Source organism: Drosophila mojavensis, unplaced genomic scaffold, assembly GCF_018153725.1.
Source record: "Drosophila mojavensis isolate 15081-1352.22 unplaced genomic scaffold, ASM1815372v1 contig_36, whole genome shotgun sequence".
Taxonomy (NCBI): domain Eukaryota; kingdom Metazoa; phylum Arthropoda; class Insecta; order Diptera; family Drosophilidae; genus Drosophila; species Drosophila mojavensis.
In genome coordinates this window covers 6,559,334-6,586,101 of record NW_025318858.1, presented here as the reverse complement: position 1 = coordinate 6,586,101, position 26,768 = coordinate 6,559,334, and the positions used below count along the sequence as shown (strand labels likewise).

The 26,768-nt window shown below is 41.2% G+C and overlaps 2 protein-coding genes across 4 annotated transcripts; one reads left to right on the top strand and one right to left on the bottom strand.

Moving 5' to 3' along the window:
* Window positions 1-22,540: 22,540 nt before the first annotated feature.
* On the bottom strand, window positions 22,541-23,897 carry LOC6576159 (cilia- and flagella-associated protein 73). 3 transcript variants are annotated; one of them, XM_015165024.3, is made up of 4 exons: window positions 23,650-23,896; window positions 23,135-23,572; window positions 22,794-23,081; window positions 22,541-22,727 (listed from the first exon to the last, which is right to left on the bottom strand). In XM_015165024.3, the coding sequence occupies exons 1-4, from the start codon at window positions 23,729-23,731 to the stop codon at window positions 22,597-22,599; spliced, it is 939 nt and encodes a 312-aa protein (XP_015020510.1). In that variant the 5' UTR covers window positions 23,732-23,896; the 3' UTR covers window positions 22,541-22,596. The 3 variants fall into 3 exon arrangements, with proteins under 3 accessions (XP_015020510.1, XP_002002158.1, XP_015020509.1); XM_002002122.4 differs by having other exon boundaries at window positions 23,135-23,589; window positions 23,650-23,895; XM_015165023.3 differs by lacking the exon at window positions 22,541-22,727 and having other exon boundaries at window positions 22,903-23,067; window positions 23,135-23,589; window positions 23,650-23,897.
* Window positions 23,898-24,312: 415 nt separating this feature from the next.
* LOC6576158 (cilia- and flagella-associated protein 73) lies at window positions 24,313-25,786 on the top strand. The gene is made up of 4 exons (XM_002002121.4): window positions 24,313-24,536; window positions 24,600-25,054; window positions 25,108-25,395; window positions 25,457-25,786. The coding sequence occupies exons 1-4, from the start codon at window positions 24,424-24,426 to the stop codon at window positions 25,609-25,611; spliced, it is 1,011 nt and encodes a 336-aa protein (XP_002002157.1). The 5' UTR covers window positions 24,313-24,423; the 3' UTR covers window positions 25,612-25,786.
* Window positions 25,787-26,768: the final 982 nt, after the last annotated feature.

Genomic DNA, 26,768 nt, shown 5'->3' with positions numbered 1-26,768 from the left:
TGTTCTTCAAGACTTGCAGAGTTTTTCAAAAAGCTAAAATGATCAATGTTAAGTTGGACTTAACATATTCATATATGCATTCACGAATTTGAGACAGTGTCCAAATTACTCTCAGTGTATATCGTATTCATTTAGAACTCCATTCGAACTTTTTCCTGTCTTCGCCATTCCCTTTTGACTGTTGCTCTCTTTGGGAGAGTGCTGAATGTAAGGCCATTAGCCTTTTGTGTTCGCATAGTATACGAAGGCAGCGAGCACATTCAGGCTGAAATGCCAATTCGTGTTCTCTTAATGCTGGACAAGAGAGATCCCAACGGGATTGTCTCCACAGACACATCCACGTCCACGTCCACGTTTAGAGCTCAATGAGCCGCAAACTCATTGGAAATTATTTGTACGTCAAACGATTAGAGGTTCGTCTCGTTCCATCTGTCTGGCCGTCCATCTGTCCGGCTGTGAGTTTGACTGGTGGAGTGGATGCTAATGCTGATGCTTGGCACATTAACTAGATTGGCCGCAATCCAAGCAACAATCGTCAATTGTTGGGCACATAATTGCGAGGCGAACGTGAGGAAAGGCCAAGAAATTCAGCTAAATACCAAACAATTTGCCAGGGCTTGGGGAAAGTGCAGTCTATTTGTCAGTGCTGGACAACCCTTCAGCGTATTCGCTCCCATGTTTCGTGTCTCATTCTCTCGAGAGACAAGAGACAAAATCCAGCGATTTCCTGCGGATTTCCGGCAAACAAATTCAAAGTTTGGTTTTGATGTTTCTGCTGGTCTGGTTTGTGTGTTGTTTTTCTACTCCTATTTTTGTTTTCTCTTTTTTCTGCTTTCTTCCCAAGTTTTCGTCTATAAAACTCGAAGCAATCTAGAGCCAAGACTGCAGACTTCTTTCATCTTCGAGTGTCTGGCGCTGAGCGAAATTTCTTGTTTACGAGCAAATAGTTGTTGTTATTTTAAGTTTCATTTTGTTGTTCCAAGGACTCGACTGCACCATCAACTTTACTCGAGCCCCACAGCCAGTGCGGAAATTAAGTTTCTCAACTCTCCCTTTTCATACGCCCCACCGCTCCTTGCCCATCACCCGCTAGTCGGGCGGCAATAAGTGCGATTTTTGACGATTTGGCTGCGCTGATGATGGCCGGAGATGGAGGATGCTTCACTTCACTCGCCTTTAGAATATGTCTTCAACGACGCATCGCCTTTTTGTGGCATTCAGTGTGCAGCGGCTTAAGGCGCCGAGAAAAAAGAGTACGAACAAACCCGCTCGAGACATGCTTCAGTGATCCGATTGCACAACTGCAACTCACAGAGTCAAGCCCTTCTCGAGGGTCTCAAAGTCAATGCAAAGTCCGACAGCAGAAATTCAGAAACTAGTATGGCTTTGAATGAGCATGAACAAGGTAGTTCCCTCGATTCCATCTTCCAATGTCTGATTAGTCAAATCGGAGGTAAAATTAGGTAATTTATCAAAATGTTGATGCACAATTGGTACGAATTTTAAATCAAAATGAAGAAAACCTATTTTTATTACATACAACCAACCCATTCGATACATAATTTCTTGCTAAAGCCATTCTAAATCGCATTTGCTAAAGTGGGAGTCTAGATATGTTTTTCTTGGATTAGGTGCAATTAAAATCGAAAGGCAAGCGGATCAGTTCTTTTTTTCGATTTACTTAGAAAATCAAATTAGCGAGAATTATTAATAACGAATTTCTTTCAAGGGGATAGAATTGTTCTCGATTTATCGCGATTTTCGATTTAGCGGGGTACGAATTATCGAGACTTGACTAACATTCTCTATTTAACTCACTTACAACCTACTTTTAACATCTTTTTAAAAAATTTTTACTTACACATGATCGTCTACTAAGTAACATACGATTGTTCTGTTTTACGACTGCTCTTCTATCTAACTAACTATTTCAAAGCTTGAGCTCTCTACAAACGACTCTCTAGTTCATCTTCCAGGGATGTCACCATTTTCAGGGATCCCAAATCTATTTATATTAGACAAATTCGTATGCAGCTGGCAATAAATATTTATAAGATGTCGTAGAGTTATTATTATTTTCGTCTTCCACTATATATAGCGAGCTCCCAGTCTAGAGACCCAAGTCCATTGTTTCACTTGTTCATTTAAACCGATTATTTCCTGTTGCATTCTTCTTTATTATTGAAATCATTGAAACCGTATGCTCTTTCTCCTTGATTTCCCATTTTCAATTGGTTCAGGGTATAATAATTTGATTGTTAATTTTCAGTAATTTTAGAGCAGTCAAGTAACTGTAATTTGCAGTTGTTATCAATTTATTTCCACACAAAGTAGAAACATCAAGGCCAATATGCTCCTCACAAAGTAATCACAGTTGATTCCTCTGTTAATTGCTATGAATGTATATATACACATATACTCCCAAGCCGCTCCTAATTAATTATGAGTTTGAGAAACTGGAGAATTGATGTTGCTGGGTTTTCATATGCAATATTAAGAATATTTTATTTTGGAAACAAAATATATTTATAAATATTTCAAATGAAAACTTAAACAAAAAATTGTATTTTATTTCTATATAGAATTTTAATATTTATTTAAATGTATATTATATTAATTTTGCTTTATATCGTTATTTTAAAGTTAAATTGTTCACTTCTACAATTCTAATATTTCCGTCGCTATTATTTTAAATAATAAATATTTGTGGTGCATTGCGTGTCTTTGTGCAAATCTCATAGCTAAACAAAACTTTAATTGCATCTGCATATTTATTTTTCGGCCTTTAATGGGCACATTTGGCCATTTGGCTTAGCGTATGTTAGTTGGGATGGCAAAGGGACTGCGGGACGTTGTTGTTAATTACATAATGATTTTGTTGTTGTTGTATTCTGCTTTCTGTTTTAGCAAAAAGTAGCAGCTGGTCTCCAGCTGAGACCCGGAAGCTCGACAAACTGATTACCCAATGGTCTCTGGCCGTTGGCCGCTGGCCGGCAATTGCATTAAATGTGCAAATATTTTCTGTTTTTCAGCTCACGATTTTGATTCAATTTAACAATTTTATTTGATTTCGCCAATCGCCATTTTGCCTTTGTTTTTAGCGCTTCCTTTTTTCAAGCCAGTCGCGTGCGTCAGCAGTTTGTGCGAGATACGGGGGGCGAGAGCCGAGAGGGACAGCCGCTGCGATGATATTGCATAACCAGCAGGAATCGATGGCCAGAGAACTGGGGAAACAGCAATGGGGAAGGCGGCAGGGGGAGAGGGGAGTGAGAAGAGGGACGAGGCAAACGCCATTGTCAACGGCTACACGCGTCAACAAGAATTTGGCAGCTGATTTGTTGATAGATGGAATTTTGCTACTGTCGTTGCTGCTCCCCCTGCTCCTCCTGCTCCTCCTGCTGCTGCTGCTGCTGCTGCCCTACCGCATATCCTGCCAGAGCTCGGCAGCTACTCGCACGTCCCCGCTCCGGCACGTCCATTGTCAGCGGCATTTATGCGCTTCTCTGGGCATGAGTAGTAGGCAAAAAACTTTTACACAAAGCTCAAATTCTATCTGACGACTGTCTGAGCATGCAAAAATAGAAAATCGAGAATACAAAAAATTAAGCGCAACCAAAAACCCAGAAACCAGGAACTAGGAACTAGGACTACGCGCAGCCACAGGACACGCATGTGCTGCCACCGATAGACAGATAGCCGGGTAGGCAGATAGATGGATGGATAGATAGGGGCAAAAAAAAAAAAAAAAGCAAAAAAGGCCGTGTAGTTGGCAGGCAAATCGTCGTTACGTATTTTATGATATTTCTTCTTTAGCAAACGCGACTGGCACAGCCTCCAAGAGAAATCATTTTATTCTGCTGACTGTCGTTACTGAAATTACCTACTGCCAACTGCCAACTGCCTACTGCAGTAAAAGCGGTAGAGGCACATTGAAGCCTGAGTGCCCAGTAGAAAATTGGCTGTCAAGTGATATGTAAAGGGACTATGGAACATTTTCATACTAAAAGCCATATAAAGTAAAGAAAATCAAAAAAATCATTAATATATATTTATATAAGATCCAGTACAAAACTTGTCATAAATAACATTGAAATTAAGGATATCGACCTAGGGATTCCAACATCCAGACAGTAAGCGAGATAAAACATTACCTTTATTTGCTTTATGAATTTGAATCAAAATTTGTTATTGAAATTTGATTAAAATTTGTTATTGAAATATCCTTTTCGACATTTCAATTCAATTTCAAACTCAATTGAGAATTGCAAGTGGAAATCTTCATTTGAGGAACGATGTAATTCAAATTTTATTAGTAGAATTTACAGCTTTATAAATGGCCTACAAAATAACTATATTCATGAACAATATTGTTCAAACAAGTTTGATTGAATACGAAAGCAACTTGCAATTTTGCTCTTCTGATATAGTAGCTCAAACAAAAGCCTTGAGTTGCTATTCCCCAATGTCTATATTGAGCACGGTGGGGTAGAGCGAGCAGAAGTCGAACGAATAAATAAAACTCCAACTGCGCTTACTTATTATTAGTATTCAAATGATATTATAAATAATATTCAAATGATTTAACAAAAGACAAAAAAAATAGAAGAAATATTTACTTTTTCTTTTTATAAACATATTTTAGACCTAATTGACTAAAGCTCTCAGTCTTTTCCAACTCCTCCTTGCACAGGCGAGCATCATGTAGATATATCTATATATTTTATTTCAATTATAAGTTTAATAGTTTCTTGAATACATATTAATATGAAATGCCAGCCAATTCACCACTGGGCATCAAGTTCGAGCGTAACGTCGCACACAATAACATCCCCCATTGTGACTCAGCTCGAGGCTCGAGCAGTCGCACACGCCCAAGTTGATGTGGCTCTGGGTTATTTCTTTTATGATGTCTATTGCCGTGTTTTCTATTTACTTTCATCGGCGAGGCGCAGTCAACATCACGAAAATAATGATATAAGTGGCGTAAAAGCCGAAAACAAAACAGGACAAAATAATAATAAAAATAACAAGAGAATAAACACGAAAAAAAAAAAAAAAAAAAAAAAAAAAAAACAAAAACAAAAGAACAGAAAAGAATCCCACAATATTTTGATTTTCAATTTCTCAGGCAATTTTGCATACGATTGGCTTAGCCAATGGAACTTTTGTGGCCTAGACCCTGTCCAGACAGGGAACCGCCGTGATTTCCAACCTGAAGAGCTCCTGCAGGAGCAATGGGATGGGGAGGGGCTGAGGTGGTGAGAACTCGCATTGATAGGGAGGTAGGACCATGTCGTTTTTCGGCTTGCGGCAAATTCAATTTGTTTTGGGCATATCAAAATGTTGTCAGCCGCTCGATTGATTGGGTTTGAGCCGGGCTGGGGACGTTTTTCTCTAAACGCACAAATTGAATTTATTTGCTGTGAATTTTCGATGCACACAAAATGAAGTTTATTTCCAAACGGCACAGGTTTCCCATGCACACGTATATACATGTGTGTGTGTGTGTGTGTGTGTGTGTGTGTGTGTGTGTGTGTGTGTGTGTGCATTAGTTTGTCCGCCAGATGCCCGAAATATAATTCGATTCGATTTTACTCTGCATTGCTTTGACGGACTTAGGCGGTGCGCCAGAGGATGCCAGCATAATGGATGGGCAAATAATGCGTCTAATGTGCTGGCAAATTCGCATTTCGATATGCAATCCGATTTGAATAGTTTGTTTTATTTGTCAAGTATATGCCGCTCGTCAGTCTGCTGCTTGTTCAGCTTTCTTTTTTCATTTTTTTTTTGTTTTTTATTGCCATTGCGACACTCATTTTTTAACGGAAACATCTGCTTGTCATGGTGGAAAAACCTATAACAAGTCTAAATTATTTACGATCGCCTTGGCGTAATTTACGAGGCAACTGGAAACCACTCCAGAGGCATTTTATGGTCGCAGAGCGAACAGAGACAAATAAACGCAGCTAATTGAAATATATTTGGAGATACACTTTTTTACGGCGCTGAAGCACACCTCCTGCCGCAGGACGATGCGTCGTCTAATAGTCTAATAGTAAGAGCAACGGTAATGTGTCGCTAGGGGTAGCAATTCGGAGAACCCGTTACGGGGGCTTGTTATGTTTTGTTATCTTGCCATATGGCCGTTGATTTTTACGAGGTACCTTCAGAGCCACGCCCACTCACCCACTCACCCACTCGCTCGGTCTTTCTCCATGTCATTCTCTAGATTCTGAAAGTTTCGACTGGCCGTCGAATGACTTCATTAGGCAAGATTTGGGAGGCTGTTCGTTCTGTACGGTTGGCATCCACTTTATGATTAGTTGGCCCGGGTCGAGCCATTTATTTCGCGGACCTTTTTCGGCAGGACACTTTCCATTTCATTTCTGGTGTCCGCTGGTAGGCGCCATTAATCAAATCTTCGGCCTTTTCATGATGCATTTTTAATTCAATTTCGCACCAGCCCCCGGGGCGTGGCGCCTAATCGAATTTACTTACAGGCAGCTATCGTCACAGCTCGAGTCGAGCCGGTCGAGGGAGTGGGAAATATTGCTTACTCTTGTCAATATTTGATTTAGCATTTCTGCCACTTTACAAAGGCGCTGGCAACAGCAATTAACGTGCTGGGGCTGTGCCTGTGGGGGCGTGGCCAGGGAGCTGGCCGTTTTGACAGTTACGCTGATGGATGTACAATGGCGCTGGGCGTGGCGCGCCCACTCAGGTAAATTCAATTTCATTTCCATTTCGAGCTTAATATTTAATTTCGGCCACACTTGCACAGATCTCTTTAAGGCACATGAGACCCAAGCGAGGACACTATCTTTATCACTGTTCCTCCTGCTCCTCTTGCTGCTGCCCAACACAACACAATTTTTAAGCCCAACTCAATTTATTTCGGTAATAAGGGAAAATAATGGGGGTCATTTGGCATGAATGATATGGGAGTGAGCCGCGCGTGTTGTCCTGTATATCCTGTGTGTCCTTTAAGTTATTTGTTTGCTCACACTGGGTCGCTTTGACAAATTTGTCTTTGCCACAAAATTTGCTGCGTTATAAATTGAGATGCGGGCAAACGCGTTGCAAATGCCAAATTCACAACTTTTGAGAGTCGTGTGAGCTGGTCGAAGGGGGAGGTGGGCGAGGTGGGCGAGGTGGGCGAGGGGCCAAGCTGCGTCAGCATGAGACCTTCTTCGATTTGTCATCGATTCAGCTCAGCAGTGGAATGCGAGTTCCTTTCGACTATATCAACAGCTAAGTTTTGCTGGCACTGCCCGTATGCTGGCGCTGCTGGAATTCGTCATGGCGCACTTGCTTAAGCTCTCCAATCCTCACAGAGTTTAAATATAATCAGGCACTTGAACAGATGCGCAGCCGGGCGGAGGGCTGGCTCCTCGCTCAGCGCCAGCATGCGGCGCTCAGCCTGTGAAATATTACGCATACGCTGCGCCACGCCCACAGCCAGAGTACGCCCACATCGACGTCTATCATACAATTCGCCAATTTTCATTCAAATAAAATCAGCGCGGAATGGAAAAAATGTTCGATCGAAGCGTGGGGGGGGCGGAAAGGGGCGAAGAGCTCTGACAGAAATAAAAGAATTGGCGAAAATTTCAGCATCAATGGAAATGCGCAATAAAAATCGTCTATAAAAATCGGCACATACACAGACACACACACATACAGCTATACAGGATACATGCAATATGAGTGCGCCCGCATTCTCGAAAAAGGAGCGCCAGGATCGATGCCGTGTGCAAAAGTAAATGGCGCACTTCGTTTAATTTTTAATTCCGTGCAGCATTATCCTTGATTTATTTTATAGGCAGCCTCCCTGGCAAATTCAACAATTATGACTTTCAGTGTGTGCGAAGGAGGCAGCAGGCAGGAGGCGTGCCGCAGCCTGCAGCTGCGTGGAGCACAAAAACGAGAGCGCAGAGCCGCCATCGATAGCCGACAGCTTCAATGGCCCCCACGCCCCCTCCGCCGGGGGACTCCTGGTCGATGGACTGTCCACGTCGTTAGCCAGATTTCTCTCTGTATCCCTTTTTTGCTGTTTGCTTATTGCGCATTTGTGGCCATGTCTGATTAACTGTAAATTTAATTTTTCGCCATCGCTTTTTTCCAAGCAATTTTCAGCTGCCGTTGCGGAAGAATGAGGTCGATGTGTGCTGCGATGTGTGGGCAGATTGGACTCGCAGCCATTCCAGCTGCTTGCGAAAAACAACAGGAGTCCTCGATGCGGGCATGAATGCCTCCAAAAGTGGCAAGTGAATATTAAAATGTATAAATTCCACAAGCTCCAATTGAATATCAAGCTACTCTTGCAGCCTAGGGAATGACAGCCGAATGAGTGAACAGCTCAGCTCGGAAAGTGCAGTCCTTCATTATCCATTAAAGAATTTCAGTGATTTACTCCATGGATGCATCTGTTAGTGTAGTGAGCTCAGTCAGTCAGAAGAAATTAACTATTTTGTAGCAAGCTGACCATGAATTCCATGTGTTCAGCCGAAGAAGCTGAAATAAAATATATATATTTGAATAAAATATATCATATTTGAACAGAGTCAAGGCAAGACTGAAAATCGTATTGATATGCGCAGATAATTTCTGGATTGCTGAATAAATGCAAATAAGTAATAGAGCAGATTTGAGATATTTTAGCCAAGAATGAGGTAAACGCAGCAGATGCATACAGGAACTCATAGAGAAAGAGGCAAACTAGGACATACTGCAGCGGACTAGAATCTGGAATTTATTTTATATCCATGTCCCAAGTAATCGACTCAACCAAAACTAAAATAGAGGAGCTGCTACACTCTAAGAAATCTACCTTCAAATTGGACTATTACAAGATGTGTAGAAGTAGAAAAGTAAGGGGAGTAAAATGGTGTATTGCCCAAATACAAAGAGTAAACAAGTAAGAAGGCTCCAGTCGAGACTGCTCGACTAGGAGATACCCTGAACCCTCCAAACTGATATTCTAATCATTCTGGACTTCTTTTATGCACACATACATACACATGCACGTATAAGCACGCGCTCTGCAAACTGCGCAGCTAGCAGCGGCTGCGCTTGGGCTGCACTGCAGTGTGGGCAATATTATGAGAATTTATTTGTTGAATAATTTCTTTTGTAGACATACGATCCTAATGAAACTTTTGGAGCGAAATCATATGGCTAAAATGTGTGTACATTCCAAAGCACAAAACTCTAGTACTTGAAATGCGTTTTTTACAAATTGGGGCGAAGGGGGCGTGGTATCCAAAATCTGTAAATTACAAAATCTTTGTATCTATTAACTTTATATACAAAGCAAATTTGAAGTCTCCAGGTCTAAAAGTGTTCAAATTAAGCTGAAAAAACAATGTCGATTTTTCGATTATTCTTGATAAAAGAGTTATCGGACAAGTTATCGAAAAAATAAAGCAAACTTGTACTGCCTATGGTATACACGAGTATGCATGCCAAATTTCAGCTCTTTAGCTCTTATATCTTCTGAGATCCTTTTGCTCATACGGACGGACGGACGGACAGACGGACAGGGCTATATCGACTCAGCTCGTCGTCCTGATCAAGAATATATATACTTTATGGGGTCTGAGATGATTCCTTCTGCCTGTTACATACTTTTCACAAAACCATTATACCCTGATTTCCCATTTTCAATGGGTTCAGGGTATAAAAAGCATATGTCGGAGATGGCTGACTAGAATATACCCTGAATTTTAGTAAAATTGTTAGCTCTTTCATATTTTCAATTCAATTTTATTATTGATTATGATGACTGATTATGAGCAATTTTAATTGTTATACAAAATACAACAAAAATGAAAATTATATATGTATTATATATGCACATACATGACAAGAAGACGAGATCCCTTGCATGCCGCTTATGCTGGATTCAGGGTATGACTACAAGCACAATACGCAGAGTCTAGCTTCGCACACTCTTTAAAAACAATTAAACCTCATTTTCCTATTTTCTATAGATATGAATAACACAATTAAGAGGTGAGAGTTTCCAATTTAACAAGAAAAGTTTAATAACAACTTTAATAAAATTGGCATAAAAATGTAAATTGAAAATCCCAAAGAACCAGACGGATGGAATGGCGGAGGAGAGGATGTACTTTAAGACATTCCCCTTTTTCCATTAAGCTCTATATCCTTAACAGTTTAAGTAAATGTAAAAGTATTAATATCGCCTTTAAATATCTGGATTTACATACAAACAAAACAAACAATCATAAGTGTGCCCATATGAAACTGCGAATTTCCGTATTTGAAAGTTGTTTCAGACATTTTGCAATTTCCTAATATCGTGTTACCTTTCGCCTACGCAGCCTTGGCGGATCTGTCTTACCCCACTCAAGCAGCTGCCACATTATAAAATTCAATAAATTTGGCTAAGTTGAACGACTGCACCCACCGAACTTGCTCGCATTATATCGGTAGAGGCGCCACGGGCGAAAGCCGCAACAACAGGAAGCAGAAGAAGAAGAAGGAGAAGAAATCGGCAAGGATAGGGAAGACTTACGCACAATTTCATGGCCGATAAGCGAGAAATGTGGCCGAATAAGCCGCAGAGCGGAAATCAGAAATCGCACGTGTCGCCGCTGGCGCTTTGAATTACTTCGCGAGCGCCGATAAATAGACAATGGAAAGGCGGTGCTGCGGTGGGGCTTTGTGCTGCCCTTAGATAACAGTTGCGGCAGAAAGTTAACGCACTCGAACAGACAGCGCACGCATTTGCATTTTAAATATAGTTCAATAATAATTAAAGCAAGTTTGCAATTAAATGCGTTGCATTCAAATTATGATGACGGACCGTGACGCAGCACAAAATGAAGCAACTCTGCGCTAGCAGAATGACAACAGATGCCAGGGGCAGCTCACAAAAGGGATAGTAAATTTGTGAGATTTAACAACAATATTAATGATAGTAATAAAATCAATTATATTCTACTCAATTCAGCTAATCGAAATATTCTGAACTTTATTTAGTATACTCAGGCAACAAATGGAGTCGAGTAGAGCCCCTCTTCACGGTTTCGAGTAACGACGCCTCCATCATTCACTTTAAAGATATGGGCTTAAAAACTAATAATTATAATGAATCAAATAATTGTACTCTACTCTACTTTAATCAATTTGAAATAATATTCTGAATTCTATTTAATACACTCAATTCAATTCGAGACGACGAGGGCATTTTAAATTTAACTGATATGGATTTAAATGTAGTATTATTTAATAATTTACAAAAAAAAAAAAAAAAAAAAAAAAAAAAAAAAACCAAATCAAAAAAACAATTCCGCTCTACTCTACTCCAATTAAATTGAAACTCAGTCAAGTTATGTTGAGCCCCCTTTCACGTTTTCAGTGTTAAGTAACGACGCCTCTGGCTGGACCGGCATTATTGGCCAGGGCATTGAGCGGCAACCGATGGATGCTGTTGCCTTTTGTTTCTATCTGAACACAATGAGCAGAACGCAGAACGCATTTGCAGGAGCTGTAGCAGTCGACGGCATTTCCTTTTTATGATGGCCGCATTTTAATTGAAACTGTTTTTGCAATTTATGAAGCGCATAACTTTAAATGGCACTAAAGTTAATTTCAATGCGGTTGCCGCAGCGCCACTGCGAACAAAAGCCAACTCTATAAAACGATGGGCGGCTGCAGCAGTGGGGGCGTGGCTGCGGCCGCACTGACTGCTGCTGCTGCTGCGGCTGTGCGCCTCCCATATTAACAGCGTAATGGCGGCCATTGAGAGGCGCTAGCAAACAAAAGCTGAGCGCTTCATAGCTGCCAGCTATGAGCAAGAATCCCAACCTCAAGTGCAACACGCCCATACATACACAAATATATGTGAAGTGCGAGTGTGTGTGGGCGATTGGCACTTGTCCACTTGGTGTCGAGTTCTCCCACTCACAGTTCAATGGCCTGTCATGCAATTAAACCGTTAAATAATTGCCTGTAAATGTCACTTTAGTTTTCAAATAAATTCAAGCAACAACTCCAGCGATAATGAACATTAATGGGACATTTTTATTAACATGATAAAAGTGTGCGAGCACATTTAAATACACAGACGTATGTATGTATGCGTCAATGTATGTACGACTTTTTATCGATGTTAATTCATAATTATAATCCAATTGTAATTGCCAACAACAATTGATAAAGTGTTTTGCGCATATATGTGGTTGCATCGTGACCCACTCAACTCTGCTCCACGCGCTCAATTGCACCGCAAACCGCAACCCTTTAGTGATCCAGGCAATTGGCCTAAATGGGAACGCTGCTCATTAGCCAACTTTTGGTAGATTTTTGGTCGAAAAGCAATTCAAATATGGCTTGTTTCGAGCATCCAACAGCAATTCGAACTGTCCCCAACCCATCCCCATCATCATCCCCTCATTGTTATAATGCTTATTTTACCGTAATGAGCTTTTGGATCTGCACATTGTGGGCGCACTTTAAGTGATGCGCCCCACTTTCAAAATGGAAACTTATGGCTATGCCGAATATCTGAAATTTATGAGCCAACGCCACAAAACTTTTTTGGCTCACATCTGTGGGAGGATAAGGTGAGTGGGAGGGGTGTAAGGAGAGCAGACCTGGGTTGAAAGTTTAGCAAGAATAATGCTTGATGTGCTAGACGGCAATTAGCTAAAAGCAGGTGGAGCTGCAATCAGAGGCAAGAGGAAAGCAGGCAGAAGTATCAGAAATCGGCAATTGAAAAGTTTGAATTAATCTAGAAGAGTTTGTTTTACTAACACGATCACCTTCGTCTGTGCACAAATTGTTATCGATGAATTTTGACAAATTGAAAATGGTACATCTGGGTATAATGATACTGTGAAACAGTAACTCTTACAGACAGCAGGAGGAGTGCCAGATTCCACTAAATATATATGTTCATCATTAGAGTGACAATCTAGCCGTCTCTCTCTATATGGTCCATCACACAAACTACACTTTTGAAATTTTCAATATATTGACACTCATGTACATATATATCATTTAATTTTTTTTTATTTTTCTAACAAATCATTCTATTTCTTTAATATACGATACAAATCGACAATTAAACATGTACTTAATATTTATTTTATTTATTGGTCAAACATACTATCTTTTTATCGATAATCGATAATTTGCTTTTAGTTTCCTTACGAAAAAGATTTCTAAATTACTGCCTATGTGTATTTTATATTAAAATATATATTTTATAATTATGTATATATGGTAGAATATAACTTTGCTCATATAAGCTTTTCTAGGGACTAGAATTTTCGTCGCAATAAGTACGGTTATTACGCCATAAGCGGAGTCGTTATAAGCGGAATCTACAGTAATTAAATTATACGTTATAATATATTATATATTATAATATAAAGACTCAAGAGTTAGTATATCAAATGTATTATCAAACACAGTACAGCCCGTAGTGGTGAGAGTCTAGCTTCAAGATAAGTTATTCAACAATGAGAACTATCTCATATTAACGCCCATATTGCAGGCTATGCAGAGTCGCTTCGCCAGCTGTGTGTGTATATATGTGTATGCGTGTGTGTGTGTGTTTCGTTTGTTATGTATGTATACAACAAGCGTACAATGAATATCAGCTCTTTGCCAGGGTATCTCCTAGTCGAGCAGTCTCGGCTGGAGCACACTTTCTTGCATGGCATGCAGTAGCCAGCATGTAGCATGCAGCAGGCAGCTTATTTGTAGCATGCACCTAATCAGCAGCATTCTAATCATGTGTCATGTGTCCACAAGCCACAAGCCAGAGACGTAGCTGCTGGGCAATAAGCCACTTAACGCTCTGCCTGAGATTTTGGTCAGCTATTTGGCAATTATGCACAGCTGCTGGGCCAGGCCAGGGCAGTTCAGTGGACACGCCCACCAGCAGTTGCCCACATCAAAGCCGAGTGGCTGAGGTGTCAGCAGGATGTCATCAATATTAGCATCAGCAGCAGCCGCAGCAGGAGTTCAGCCAGTTCAAGTGGGGCTTATGCGTGTTTATAATATGGCAAAGCGTGCGAATTTGATTGGGCCCACCACCCACCACCCACAACCCACCGCTCGCCGCCCACAGCCTCCAGCTGTAATCAAAGCAGTCACTAAATAGCCGTGTGACTAATTGCCATTTAATGGAGACCTGCTGTGCCGGAATGCGAGAACTGTCAGAAGTGAGCTCAAGTGTTCTGGCAGCCGAAAGTCAAGTTAAATGGCAACTTTAGAGCAGCTATGCCAAGTGTATGCAAATGGGCGTGGCATTCGTAGACAACTATTGACTTGAATGCGTCGCCTTTGACCCCTTTGGCCCCGATGTGGGATTGGGGCGTGTGCTGTGTCGCTTGCCCTATTGTTGTCTGTTGCTATTTTGTGTTGTTATGAAAAGAACAGAGCGAACAGACACGAAATTAATCTCCAGTGGTTTGGCGCTAGCACAGCTGAGGTGAGGCGAGGCGGGGCGGGGCGAAAGACTCGAATAACACTGCGTATGTGTAATGCTGCTCAGGTTGCCAGCGAATTGTTGCTATTGCAGCCGGCCATTCAGGGAGTTAACAGCGAAAGAAGCAAGAGCTAAATTAAATTTTCGCATTGTGAGCAGGTCTAACTCTTGTCGTGTTTTTATACCCTGAACCCACTGAAAATGGGAAATCAGGGTATAATGGTTTTGTGAAAAAGTATGTAACGGGCAGAAGGAGTCATCGCAGACCCCATAAAGTATATATATTCTTGATCAGGGCGATGAGCTGAGCCCTGTCCGTCTGTCCATCCGTCCGTCCGTCCATATGAGTGCGCCGATCTCAGAAGTTATAAGAGCTAGAGAGCTGAAATTTGGTATGCATACTCGTGTGTACCATACGCAGTACGAGTTTATCATATTTTTTCGATAACTCATCCGATAACTTTTTTATCGAGAATAATCGAAAAATGGTTTTTGTTTTTTCATCCTAATTTGAGACTTCAGATTTACTGTGCATATACAGTTGATCGATAGGAAGATTTTGTAAATTACAGATTTTAGATACCACACCCCCTTCGCCATCAATTTGTAAAAAGCTACTCTGAAAGTTTCATTAAGATCGTATGTCTACAAAAGAAATTATTCAACAATTAAATTCTCATAATATTGGCCACACTGCAGCGCAGCCCAAACGCAGTCGCTGCTAGCTGCGCAGCTAGCAGAGCGCGTGATTATGCGTGCGTGTGGATGCATGTGTATGCATGTGTGCATAAAAGAAGTGCATAATGAGTAGAATATCAGCTTAGAGGGTTCAGGGTATCTCCTAGTCGAGCAGTCTCGACTAGAGCCTTCTTACTTCTTTTCGTTTCCTTTTTTCTCTCTTTCATTCACGCAAAATGGCCCGAGACGAACTGCCAGCCAGGTTGGCAGAGCTTAGCCGCATTAAGCTGATTTGCCTCGCTCTGCTCGCAGTATCCGTGGCGCAGTTGCCTTCCAGCCTTCCTGCCGCAGTGCAACTTTTGGCCACATTGCGTATACGACGCGTGCAACATTCAGTCGGAATTATTCAGCATTAGCCGCCGCAGTAGTTAATTTTAATACAGAATTTTAATTAAGCGGATGTTGTTGTCTTTGGGATAGCTCATAAAATGTGCTGCAGCGCCAGACAATGGAGCATGGGAGAAGTCCTGAATGAGGACATGCGAATCTCCACACGACACGTACTGCAATATACCCTTTTCTTTGCATAGGTAGAGGGTAGACAGCTACTCAAAAGTTTACATTAGCCAACACAGAATTCATGCAAGCAATTGGCCAAGTTATTAAAACTTTTTGCCAATACTTTGTTGGGGCATCATTGATGGCTCAAACATGGTTCATTGCCTGACAGCAGTGGCCAAAAGTACAAAAGTCACACAACATTAACTTGAACTATGGCAAACTTTCGACTTTGACAAAGATGCCAAGGAATCTTTTTGGACAAACCGACGGACGGACGGACTTGTCAGCCAGTGTCAAGCAAGTCAAGGGCTCCGTAGTCGAAACTTTGTCAAAGCTATTTTTGACTGCGGTCAACTAAACAAACACAAAGTTGGAGCGAAATGCCTGCTAAGCGCAAAGCCCAAGCAAAAATGTCGCCAAAGACGACTAACTTCGTCTTCGGCCTGGTGCGGTCAGATTCAATTAGATGCCGCTGGCTGCCCCAGGCAGCAGCCCAAAAAAGAAGCCAAGCTCGAAGTCGGGCGCTTGATTAGAAGGCGTCTCGCATGCCAGACGAGAATCGTAGTTCTGGCTTGGGCCTGCTTAGACCGGCGTGCGGAAGGTAACTCTAAATAAGTTTATGCTGCTCCTGCTGGCACTGCTCCTACTCCTGCTGCTGTTGCTGTTGTGCATTTGCATTTGTGCCCACAAATAGCCGCAGGCGTTGCTGTTGTTGCGCATTATTAAAGATGCATAGTTTGAAATATTCAATCAACTGTGGGCCAGCAACCGCCTCGCTTTGAAATTTACAGCAATTGCAACTGCAGTTGCTGTTGCTGTTGCTGTTGCCATCGCAGTAGTCGCTGTCGTTGTGTTGATTTATGCAACGTTGACGTTGACGTTGCTGCAAGTTGCATTGGTCGATGGCTCGCTCGATGCGTGATGGACGTTGGACGCCGTTGATTGTGGATCGGGCTGGGTGAGTTGGGTGGCTCGTGGTCGGTCTGTGGCTGCTCCTGTTGCTGTGTGTCTGCCTTATGCCAGGCCAGTCAGCGACATAAGCAAATATTTTGTGGCTGCTGCTGCTGCTGCTGCTTTTGCTGCTCCTGCGCTGCTTTGTCGTGTGTGTCCTGCAGCCATTCAATTATGTTGTGCCAGCAAGTCGCAGCCCGACAAGCTGAATGCCAATTTCGACATACACATACACAGTGACACAGTGTGTGTGTGTGTGTGTGTGAGAGTTAATTTGTTATTCAAATTTGTGTGTTATATATTGTTATTACATTGAAAATTGTTGTTGCACCAAGGGAGTGCATTGGCCGGCAGGCAATCGATGTAGCTGCAGCCGAATGACATGACGAGGCCATTTCCTTGGCTGCCTCTGAAATCAGACATATTGCAAGCGCTCGACTGTCTGCCCGGGCAGCTTTATCTTTCAGCTCTTTGAGTGACGTGAAACGACAATAATAATATATTATCGGCAGCATGAGCAAATATAATTTATATTGCCGTAATTGAATAAATATAAGCTGCAATAAAATTAGTGTTTGTTTTCCATTGTTTCCAGTCCAACACATAAAAATGTTTATTTTATTTCACAATTACAAGCTTGTTGATAAGTTACATTTCCACCAGGTTTATATGCTTGCATCTAATGCTTGCATCTTTTCATACTTAATAGAGCCGAAAACTTACTCTTTAGGTTCAAATCTCAGTCAACTTAAATGCTCAAAGGACTTTGTTTTGCATTAAACACAATGGAGGTAATATAATCACGTTGCTATCGTAATATAAATTTTCAAATATTTAATGAGAATTTAATTTGTATTTAATACAACTAGTTGTTTCATGAATGTACAACTAGGGAAAGCTAATATCTGGTAGTAATTCGAAATTGCACTTGAACAAACCTAACAATCTTGGCAAACAACTAAGGAGAATATACTGACATATATATATATATGTATATCCCACATTAGACATTACAAATTATTTTCCTATCCACATTACATCTCCATTGAAATTTGAAATTTCGAACTAGATAATTAATATTAGAGATTTAATTAATATTAGGAGTATTTACATATATGTTTGTTTGTATGTATTAGGCTTGCATATCCCTTTTATATATTTGCAATTTCATTACTTATAGATTGAGGCTTTCCTGTTACGGTTATTTGGGCTTACCGTATTATACACAGCTATTTCGAAATGCCTACAAATATAATCAGCTTTGATATACTGAAATCAAAATGATTATAGAGTCATTCAAAAGTTCGCATTTTATATTCATCTCAATTTCAGTGTACTAAAATTGCAGAAAATAAAATAAGGAATCGACAAACAAAACAAAATAAAAAATTATTAGTTTTGAATGTTGGCTTCCCCTATTGTACACAAATATTTTAAATTGTCGACAATTAGAATCGGTTTCATTTTACTGAAACAGAGCTTACTGTAAAGCCTGCACTCTTGCAAATATTGCTATGGATTGCAAAATGTATAAAATTAATAGATAAAGATAATAAAATGCAAACATACATAAATATATAAAAAGTATATTGACTGAAATACATAAAAAAATATTAATATCTTTAATGAATTTAATATTCAATTAAAAAAAAAAAAAAAAAAAAAAAAAAAAAAGGAAGATTTTACGAAATAGAAATAATATCTAAATTGAGGTTCACTGTATTCGATTTATTTTAATTATAATTACTGATTTGTTTACTTTGCTCAAATATGATATGTTTTATTACATTTGGTAATTCTTCTTCATTTTTTGCCTGACGTCATAATATGGATTCGTTAGACCGATATCGCATGTTATATATATATTTTTTTTGCATTGTTTATTTATAAAAGTAATCTGAAATGTCTTAATTACAGCATCTAACATAGAGTACCGTCTAGTCGAGCACGCCCAACTGGACTTTCGTTACATACTTTAACCACCAAATTCGTATAGCCAATGGCATACTTTATGCATTTGAAATACGTTATATTTGTACACAATTCAGGTATTTCCGCAGGTATTTTGAATCCTCATCAGGGCGAGAAGATTCATATTTAAGTTTCTTGAGTTATCATAAATAATGAGAGGAGAAATCTGCAGCTTATCGCGCCCAGGCAATGCGTTATGCTCTAACAATCGAAAGCCATTAATTAAGTGGAAGTGGGCTCTGGGACATTCCCCAGTGGCTCAATCATTTACCTTGACACCGAACCACGGCGAAAGGGGAAGCCATAGGTTGCTTCAGGCAAATAATGAACAGAATTGAATAAGCCAGAAGTAACTATTAAGGATTAAAGCTTAGCTGTCTGGCTATGCGACTGGGTTCAGGGTTCTGGGCTCTGGGTTGGTGGGGTCACCGTCTGGCAGTTGTCTAGCCCGGCAGCCCCAGCGGGAGCGCCCACTCGATGAGGTAAAAATGCGGGGCTAAGCGGATTAATTTGTTGACGTGTTATTCAATAGAAAACGCAAGAGCAGCGAAGAAGAAAAACACAAGCCGAAGCGATATGAAAATGAAAAGAAAACGAAAAACCAGTAGTTAATGCCAAAGGAAATCCAATAATAATTATTGAGCCCAGTGCCCCGACGAAAGGGCATTCAAGACGACGACGACGACGACGACAACGACGACGAAATTTACACAACAAAAGCGACCGCGACTTTTTCAGCTGTCAGCATTAATTAAAATGTTTTCATATACTCCAGACTCGTCTATATATCAACAGCAGCGGCTGAGTTCTAACACCTTCTAGCACTACAACAGCTCCAATGGGCGGAAATGTCTTCAGAAATGGGAATCAAAACACGAACAGAACTGCGACACGGCATAAAAATGTCAAAGTTCTCATTCCCCCACCACTTTCCCCCAGCCATGCTAGCCGCAGCCAAAAGAGTTGGAGATCCCCAAATTTATTTTGGGCCATTCAATTTGTCAGCCCCTTGCATTGGGCCGATTTTTCAATCAGCTCTCCGCTTGGCTGCAAATCATTCGAATTAGATATTCGAAATTCGCATTTTAATTTAGCCAATTAAATGGTTTATTAAATTAAAAAGCATTTCTATTCAATTGATTAAGCATACCAACAGCAATTGCAAATTATTTTAGTCGAAAAGTTCATTGAACTCATTGTTGAAGTCAAATTGCAGTTTAAATCTGTTACTGCAATACTCTTTTCGAGGGATACTATTTCATCCTCTTTGCTAATGTAACGCATAGAAGAGGAAGAATTGAAAGATATAAACAGATGATTGGGAAGAGTAGAGATCAAATCGACCTTTGGTGGCAAATATAGAAATTTAAGTTAGTGAATGCATAATTCGCCCTTTTTTATTAACATGACTTGACGCAGTTAAATATTATTTTTATACCCTGAACCCATTGAAAATGGGAAATCAGGGTATAATGGTTTTGTGAAAAGTATGTAACAGGCAGAAGGAATCATCGCAGACCCCATAAAGTATATATATTCTTGATCAGGACGACGAGCTGAGTCGATATAGCCCTGTCCGTCTGTCCGACCGTCCGTCCGTCCGTCCCTCCGTCCGTCCGTCCGTATGAGCAAAAGGATCTCAGAAGATATAAGAGCTAGAGAGCTGAAATTTGGCATGCATACTCGTGTATACCATAGGCAGTACAAGTTTGCTTTATTTTTTCTATAACTCATCCGATAACTTTTTTATCGAGAATAATCGAAAAATCGACTTGGTTTTTTCAGCCTAATTTGAACACTTTTAAACCTGGAGACTTCAAATTTGCGTTGTATATAGCGTTAATGGATACATAGATTTTGTAATTTACAGATTTCTGATACCACGCCCCCTTCGCCCCCAATTTGTAAAAAACGCATTTCAAGTACTAGAGACTTGTGCTTTAGAATGTACACACACTTTTATCATATGAATACGCTCTAAAAGTTTCATTAAGATCGTGTGTCTACAAAAGAAATTATTCAAGAAATAAATTCTCATAATATTGCCCACATTGCAGCGCAGCCTAAGCGCTGTCGCTGCTTACTGCGCAGTTAGCAGAGCGCGTGCTTATAAGTGCATGTGTATGTATGTGTGCATAAAAAAAGTCCAGAATGATTAGAATATCAGCTTGGAGGAGGGTTCAGGGTATCTCCTAGTCGAGCAGTCTCGACTGGAGCCTTCTTACTTGTTTTATGGAAATTTTCTGAAAATATTTATTTTGTTAAATATTGATTTACTTCTTAAACTTTTATTTAATTATTTATTTTACAAAAGTTCAGATCTTTAAATTTTTCTTAGAGATGTAGTTTACATTAAAGATTTATCGAAAAAAGATAAACACACACATGAGAGGTAATATATTTTTTAAAATTGCCTAAAATGTCTACAACAAAACTAAACTATTTTGCATATGTAGCTACGTTCTTATTCTAGCTGAGACTAGTTAAGCTTTAGGCTAGCTGACTAACTAGATGATGCTTAAAATATATAGAACAGAGCCACAATCATTAAAATATATAGAAATTATTGATAGTCACTAACTAATTGATAATCACTGACTAAATATTTTTTTTTTTTTAGTTTTATAATCACTAATATATTTTTCCAAAAGCATTAACTAAAAAGAATTACTGCTCTCTACTCTGAAGTAAAATTCACTTTCTAAAGACAAGAGACAGGACTTTCTGCCTGTATTTGTGAAAAACTAAAATTCAGAAAATTTCAGAATTTAATTTCATTTTATTCGTCATTTTCTTTATAGCAATATTCTCTTTCCAGGCTAATCTAATTTGGGATTCGAAAACATATAAATTCTTAATTTAGATTTTCAATAGACGCTTGCCTGTGTAAAGAATTTAAATCAGAGTTATACAAACTTTTCCGATGCTCAAAGTATTTAAACTTAACTTGGCCCGAGGCAATATAAAAGAAATGTTTAGCCTCGTGTCTACAAGGGTATTTTCACTTCCTCGTAACGAACAAAATCCCTCTTTGGCATTTTTTGTTGCCTGGACTTGCGCCACAATGTCAAGTGGTCGACAGGTTAAACGTCGCAGCGAAGGCCTGTCGATGAATAATTGAATACGGCCTTTTTTCGGAGGTAATTAAAAAAGTTTTTCAATATGCTCCCGCCGAGTGTCAAGTGGTGCAATTGACAATACTTTTTTTGTGTTAGCTATTGTCAGGCGTTCCGCTAATTGTGAGCAGGCAAGGTAGGAGGAGCGTATGGATCGGAAGGAGGTGCTTGAGACTGGGACTGGACACATTCCTCGACTGACGTAATTAAAATGCCGTCAAGCGAACTTTTGTGCAGTCCGTAATGTGCAATTGATGCGACAGGCCGTTAACTGCACTCCCGGCTCACTGCGGATGGATGGACCCGGCCTTAGCCAGCCACTGCGCTCAGCTCCAGTTGCCCTTGTCTCCAGTTTTCTAATTAAATGAGCTAACGGCCAATGCAGCGTCACATTTGTCTTGAGTGTCCGACAATTTTGTGACTTATGGTGACTGCAGATGCAGAGAGCGCAGCAAAAGTCCGACTCGGAGTTGGCATCGGAGTTTGGGAAAGAAAAGCCATCGTCCGAGTGGGCCAAGATTTATGAGGTAAAAGCAATTAGAAAGTGGCATCAACAAGCGATATTAATAACGTTTAAAAGCTGAGGCAAGGCGAAAGCCCGAGCTAAACTAGGGAGTGGAGCAAAACAGAAACACACGAAGGGAGTGGAGCAAACCAAACATAAATTTACATACAAATGTAAACGAGGAAATTCATAAAGCATTTTAAAGTTTTTAATGCCAAATATGTAAGACCGAAACGTGAATGAGTTAGCTCCAGGGCAGCATCAGGGTATACATTAAGAGTATACATACAATTTTGAGTTATTTACATATTTTGTTTATTTCGTATAAGTAACATTTGAAAGCCAAGCTAAGCCTCGATGTTTTTCGATTTATCCTTCTTTTCGAACTCCTTTAGCAATTCAGTCAAGATCAGCAGCTCGTCCTTGATAAAGTCCAATTGCTGTTCCATACTGTCTCGTGGAATATCCGAAGCTTTATCTTTATTTTAGAAACACACAATTTAGTATCTGGTATATACAGATATTAAATAGGCGGACTACTCACCACGTCTTCGACAGAGGAGATTGTATAGTACATTAATAGCAGAAATATTTCGCTGCTTTTCCAAGTAATTGCTGGAGATGACATCCTTGGTGCGCGTCAGTATCTTCTCCCATTTCAAGCACTGGGTTTGAGACTCCCTGTAGGATCGTTCCAGCTTGGAGAGATCGTTCTTGAGACCCAGCACAGTGAGAGCCGCCTCATTGGTGATCTTAACCATGTGCTGGCGCATCTCCTCGATCTCCTGCAGCTTCTGATTCTCCAGTTTGCTTATCTCCTGTTGGGCCAGCACTAAAGCACATTGAGTCAGGTGGGCTCAGCTCAACTTCATTCCCGAAACTTACTCAGTGCATCACAGCGATCCATGCAGTCCTTTGGCGAGACAAAGATATCGGACACACTCACAACCTCCTCGAGCACCTTCTCGTAGGGCTGCAGCTCCTCGACTGTCGCTTTGAGTGCCTCGCGAAAGGTCGTTAGCTCGCTAATGGAGGTCTTGAAGTTTTTGATGTCCTCGCTGAGCTCCTCGTGCAGCTGCCTCTCGCTGTTGATGGCCTTCTCGGCGATTCGCTTCTTGTCCGCGCAGTCCTTGATGAAACTGTTCACATCAATAAAGCGCTGCCTCAGCTTCTCCTGCGTCTCGTACATGTGCTTCACTCGCGCCTCATTTATTTTCGACTGCCGCTTCGAGTTGACCAGCATCTGCTCCTGCAGCTTGAGCATTTCTTCATGCTCCCGTATGTTGTGTATGTAGAGCAGCTCGATGGAGTCTCCGGCCGAGTCTGCATTTGGAGGCTTGCTGCAAAGAGTTCTCGGCTAGGCCAAACTGTGTCTCTGCTCCATTTCTGAGCCAACTTACATGAAGTACTTCTTCTGGGCCTTCGACTGCAGGTAGTCGCCCACTGCCTCCTCGGGCCGCAGGTCCAGGTTGCCCAGGACATCGATTTTCTTCGTCGGCTTGGTGCGCGGCATTTCAAATGTTAATTAACAAGCGGGTTTAATTAACAGCTCAAAATTAAACATGAAACAATTAAAACTGAAAGAGTAACTCGTGTAAGTGTTTAAGTGATCTGAATGTTTACAAACGAATGAGTAATAATAAATTTAGTAACGCCAACTATGTTAAATAAATAAACTCACTCGTTGCCTGGGCAACGGTGCAACGTTAGTTGGAAACAGTCGACAGGGAAGGCCAACAAAAGTGCGCAAACTGCAAACATTAACAGCACTCAAAATGTTAAGTGTCTGTTGGGCAGACCACAACAGGATACAAGAACAAAGTCATGCATAAATGTTGATGCATCCTTTCCGAGTAAATCAATTGTGCATGGATATGTTTATGAATTTATTGTGATATGAATTTTTGAAGTAATCTTCGTCAATCTGTGGAAAAAATAAAGCCAGAGAGCCAAAAAATTCTTCCATTTGATATTATTTTTTAAGATTCTCTAATTCAGCTCAAATCCTCTCAAGACGATTTTACACTTTTAGAGAGTAATCTTTGCATTGCTTGTCAAATAGCTTAGACTAACTCATATTTCACACTCGATTCAAACTCAGTTAACGGCAAAACGTTATGAACGAAAGTTCATAAATTATATTTTGAAGAGAATCTTTAGACAAACAAGACAAGATGCCGCGCCTTAAGCCCACTCTCAAGACCGATGTCATCGGCAGCCTGGACCTCAATCCCGAGGAGTCCGTGGGCGAGTATCTGCTCTCTCGCCAGCAGGAGCGCTTTTTCGTGTAAGTACAACCATCTGACTTGAGCTGAGCGCAAAACATCTGCAAATCATTGTCCAATGTCAGAAAGCCGCCCAATTGGGATTCGGCTGGCGACTCCATTGAGATGCTCTACATAGCCAATGCCCGGGAGAATGATGCCATGCTGGTGCTGCAGCGTCAGCTGCTGGAGGAGGCCCATCACCAGAGCGAGCTGAACCATCAGCGCATCGCCCAGATGTATCGGATGCAGGAGCGCTTGAGGAAGCGCTTCATTGAGGTGAATGGATTTATTAAGGACTGCGCGGACAAGAAGCGCACGGCCGAGACCATCATACGTCAGCAGGAGGCACTCCATGACGAGCTAACCAAAGGCATCGATGAGTTCAAGCGATCGATTAGCGTCCTAAGTGCCTTTCGAACCGACCTCAAGGCGACTGTGCGTGAGTTCGAGCCGTACGAGCGGGTGCTCGATGAGGTGGTAGAGAAATCCGACATTTTTGTTTCCCCAAAGGATTGCCTGGATCGTTGCGATGCATTGAGTGAGTTAGGTATTGATTTGCCCATTGACATAGGCTGAACTCCCTGTGCTTAGTGCTTGCCCAGGTCGAGATCAATGAGCTCGAGAACAAGAAGCTGCAGGAGATTGAGGAAATGCGCCTGCGCATGGTCAAGATTACGAACGAGGCAGCCCTGACCGTGCTGGGCCTAAAGAACGATCTGGCGAAGCTTGAGCGCTCCTACAACCAGTCCCGTGCTCTGGGTCTCAGGTGGGAGACCACGCTGAGCCTGTGCAAGGACACGATTAGCAACAACGATTTGGACAAAGATCGTGCCCTGGACGGCCTCCAAATACTGTACCGCATGTTATGCAAGCGTCGCGGTGAGTTTCTCTCATTTAGTCCGTAGACTGACATCAGCTGGCTGAATCTGTCTGCCCGTAGATATCGATGCCCACTTCAATCGACGCGATGTCGAGAAGTGCGTCGACTTCATCAAGCGCGAAATAGAGCTGCTGAACCTCGTGTTGCGCGAGCTAGAGAAGAGCCCCACCAAAGGCAGCAAGTCGGCCCCCCAGGAGGGCGCTCTATGCGGCTAATGGGGCACCGTTTTAGACTACTCTAATTTCTCTGAATAAAGTTGAGAGGCATTGCAAAACACGGGCCTATGTGAATTGGGAATTTATTGCGCATTCGACCAACCCTTGAGTAAACCAATTCCCGAAGCATATGCCTGTGTCTTGCAAATTTGTTGCCCAAGCAAATCAAATCAAATCAAATTTAATAATAATAAAAAAAAAAACTCCGACGCAGTCACATAAGCAGAATTTGGACAACTTCTCAAGTGGCTGTCGATTGGGGGAAAGCACTTCAAATAGTAAAGTCACAGAGACAGTGAGAGAGACAGAGAGTGGTGGAGGGAGGCGGAGGCGGAGGCGGAAGCAGATAAATTTTACGTTCGGCAGCAATTCGACAAATCGAATCTCTTGCATCTTTCCATTCAATTGCCAATTGGATTCTATGGCCAAAGATAATCCAACTTAAGCAGAGATAATTCTTTTATGCGAACATTTTGATTTCGATTTCAGTCCCCGCATTTACAACTTGAGCTACACAACTAGCAACTAATTTTGTGCCGCCCACTCGCAAAGAAGTTTCAACTGCATTTGAGCGGAGGCTGTCGGGCGGGGCGTGTCGTTTGTCTTTATTCAATTTACTTTATTTGATTTGCGACTTTTGCCGATATCAGCCGACGAAGCAGCAGCAGCAGCAGCAGCAGCGCTCGACAAGGAGTCTAAAAGTAAAATCGAGCTTCCTTCAAGCAGAAACAAAATGTAATGCAAAGAAATGTGTGTGTTTTCTCCTAGAAATATCTACATACATATCTAAAGTCAACGTTGGTTTATTTGAATGCCAACAGCTGACCGCCCACAAGTTCCGCCCAGCCATCGATTCCTTTCGCCTTTCCGCATTTCCTCTGCTCCCCTGGCTGGGCTGCGGTTGAGGTGGGGACAGCAATTACATTAGGGCCGAGATAGTTTTGGCATCGTCCCTTTTTTTGTTCGGGCCATCGCATTTGGGCAAATTGTCGTAAGCACTTAAGATTTGTAGCTTGTCATTTAAATAATTGAAAATATTGTATATAAATTGTCAGCAGGGCTGCAACGCAATCGAGGTGCAACCCTTTCGTGGAGTGGGCCATCAATACCGTACTAGAGGCATATAGAAATATAAATGTGTACAGTGGAGATCCGTG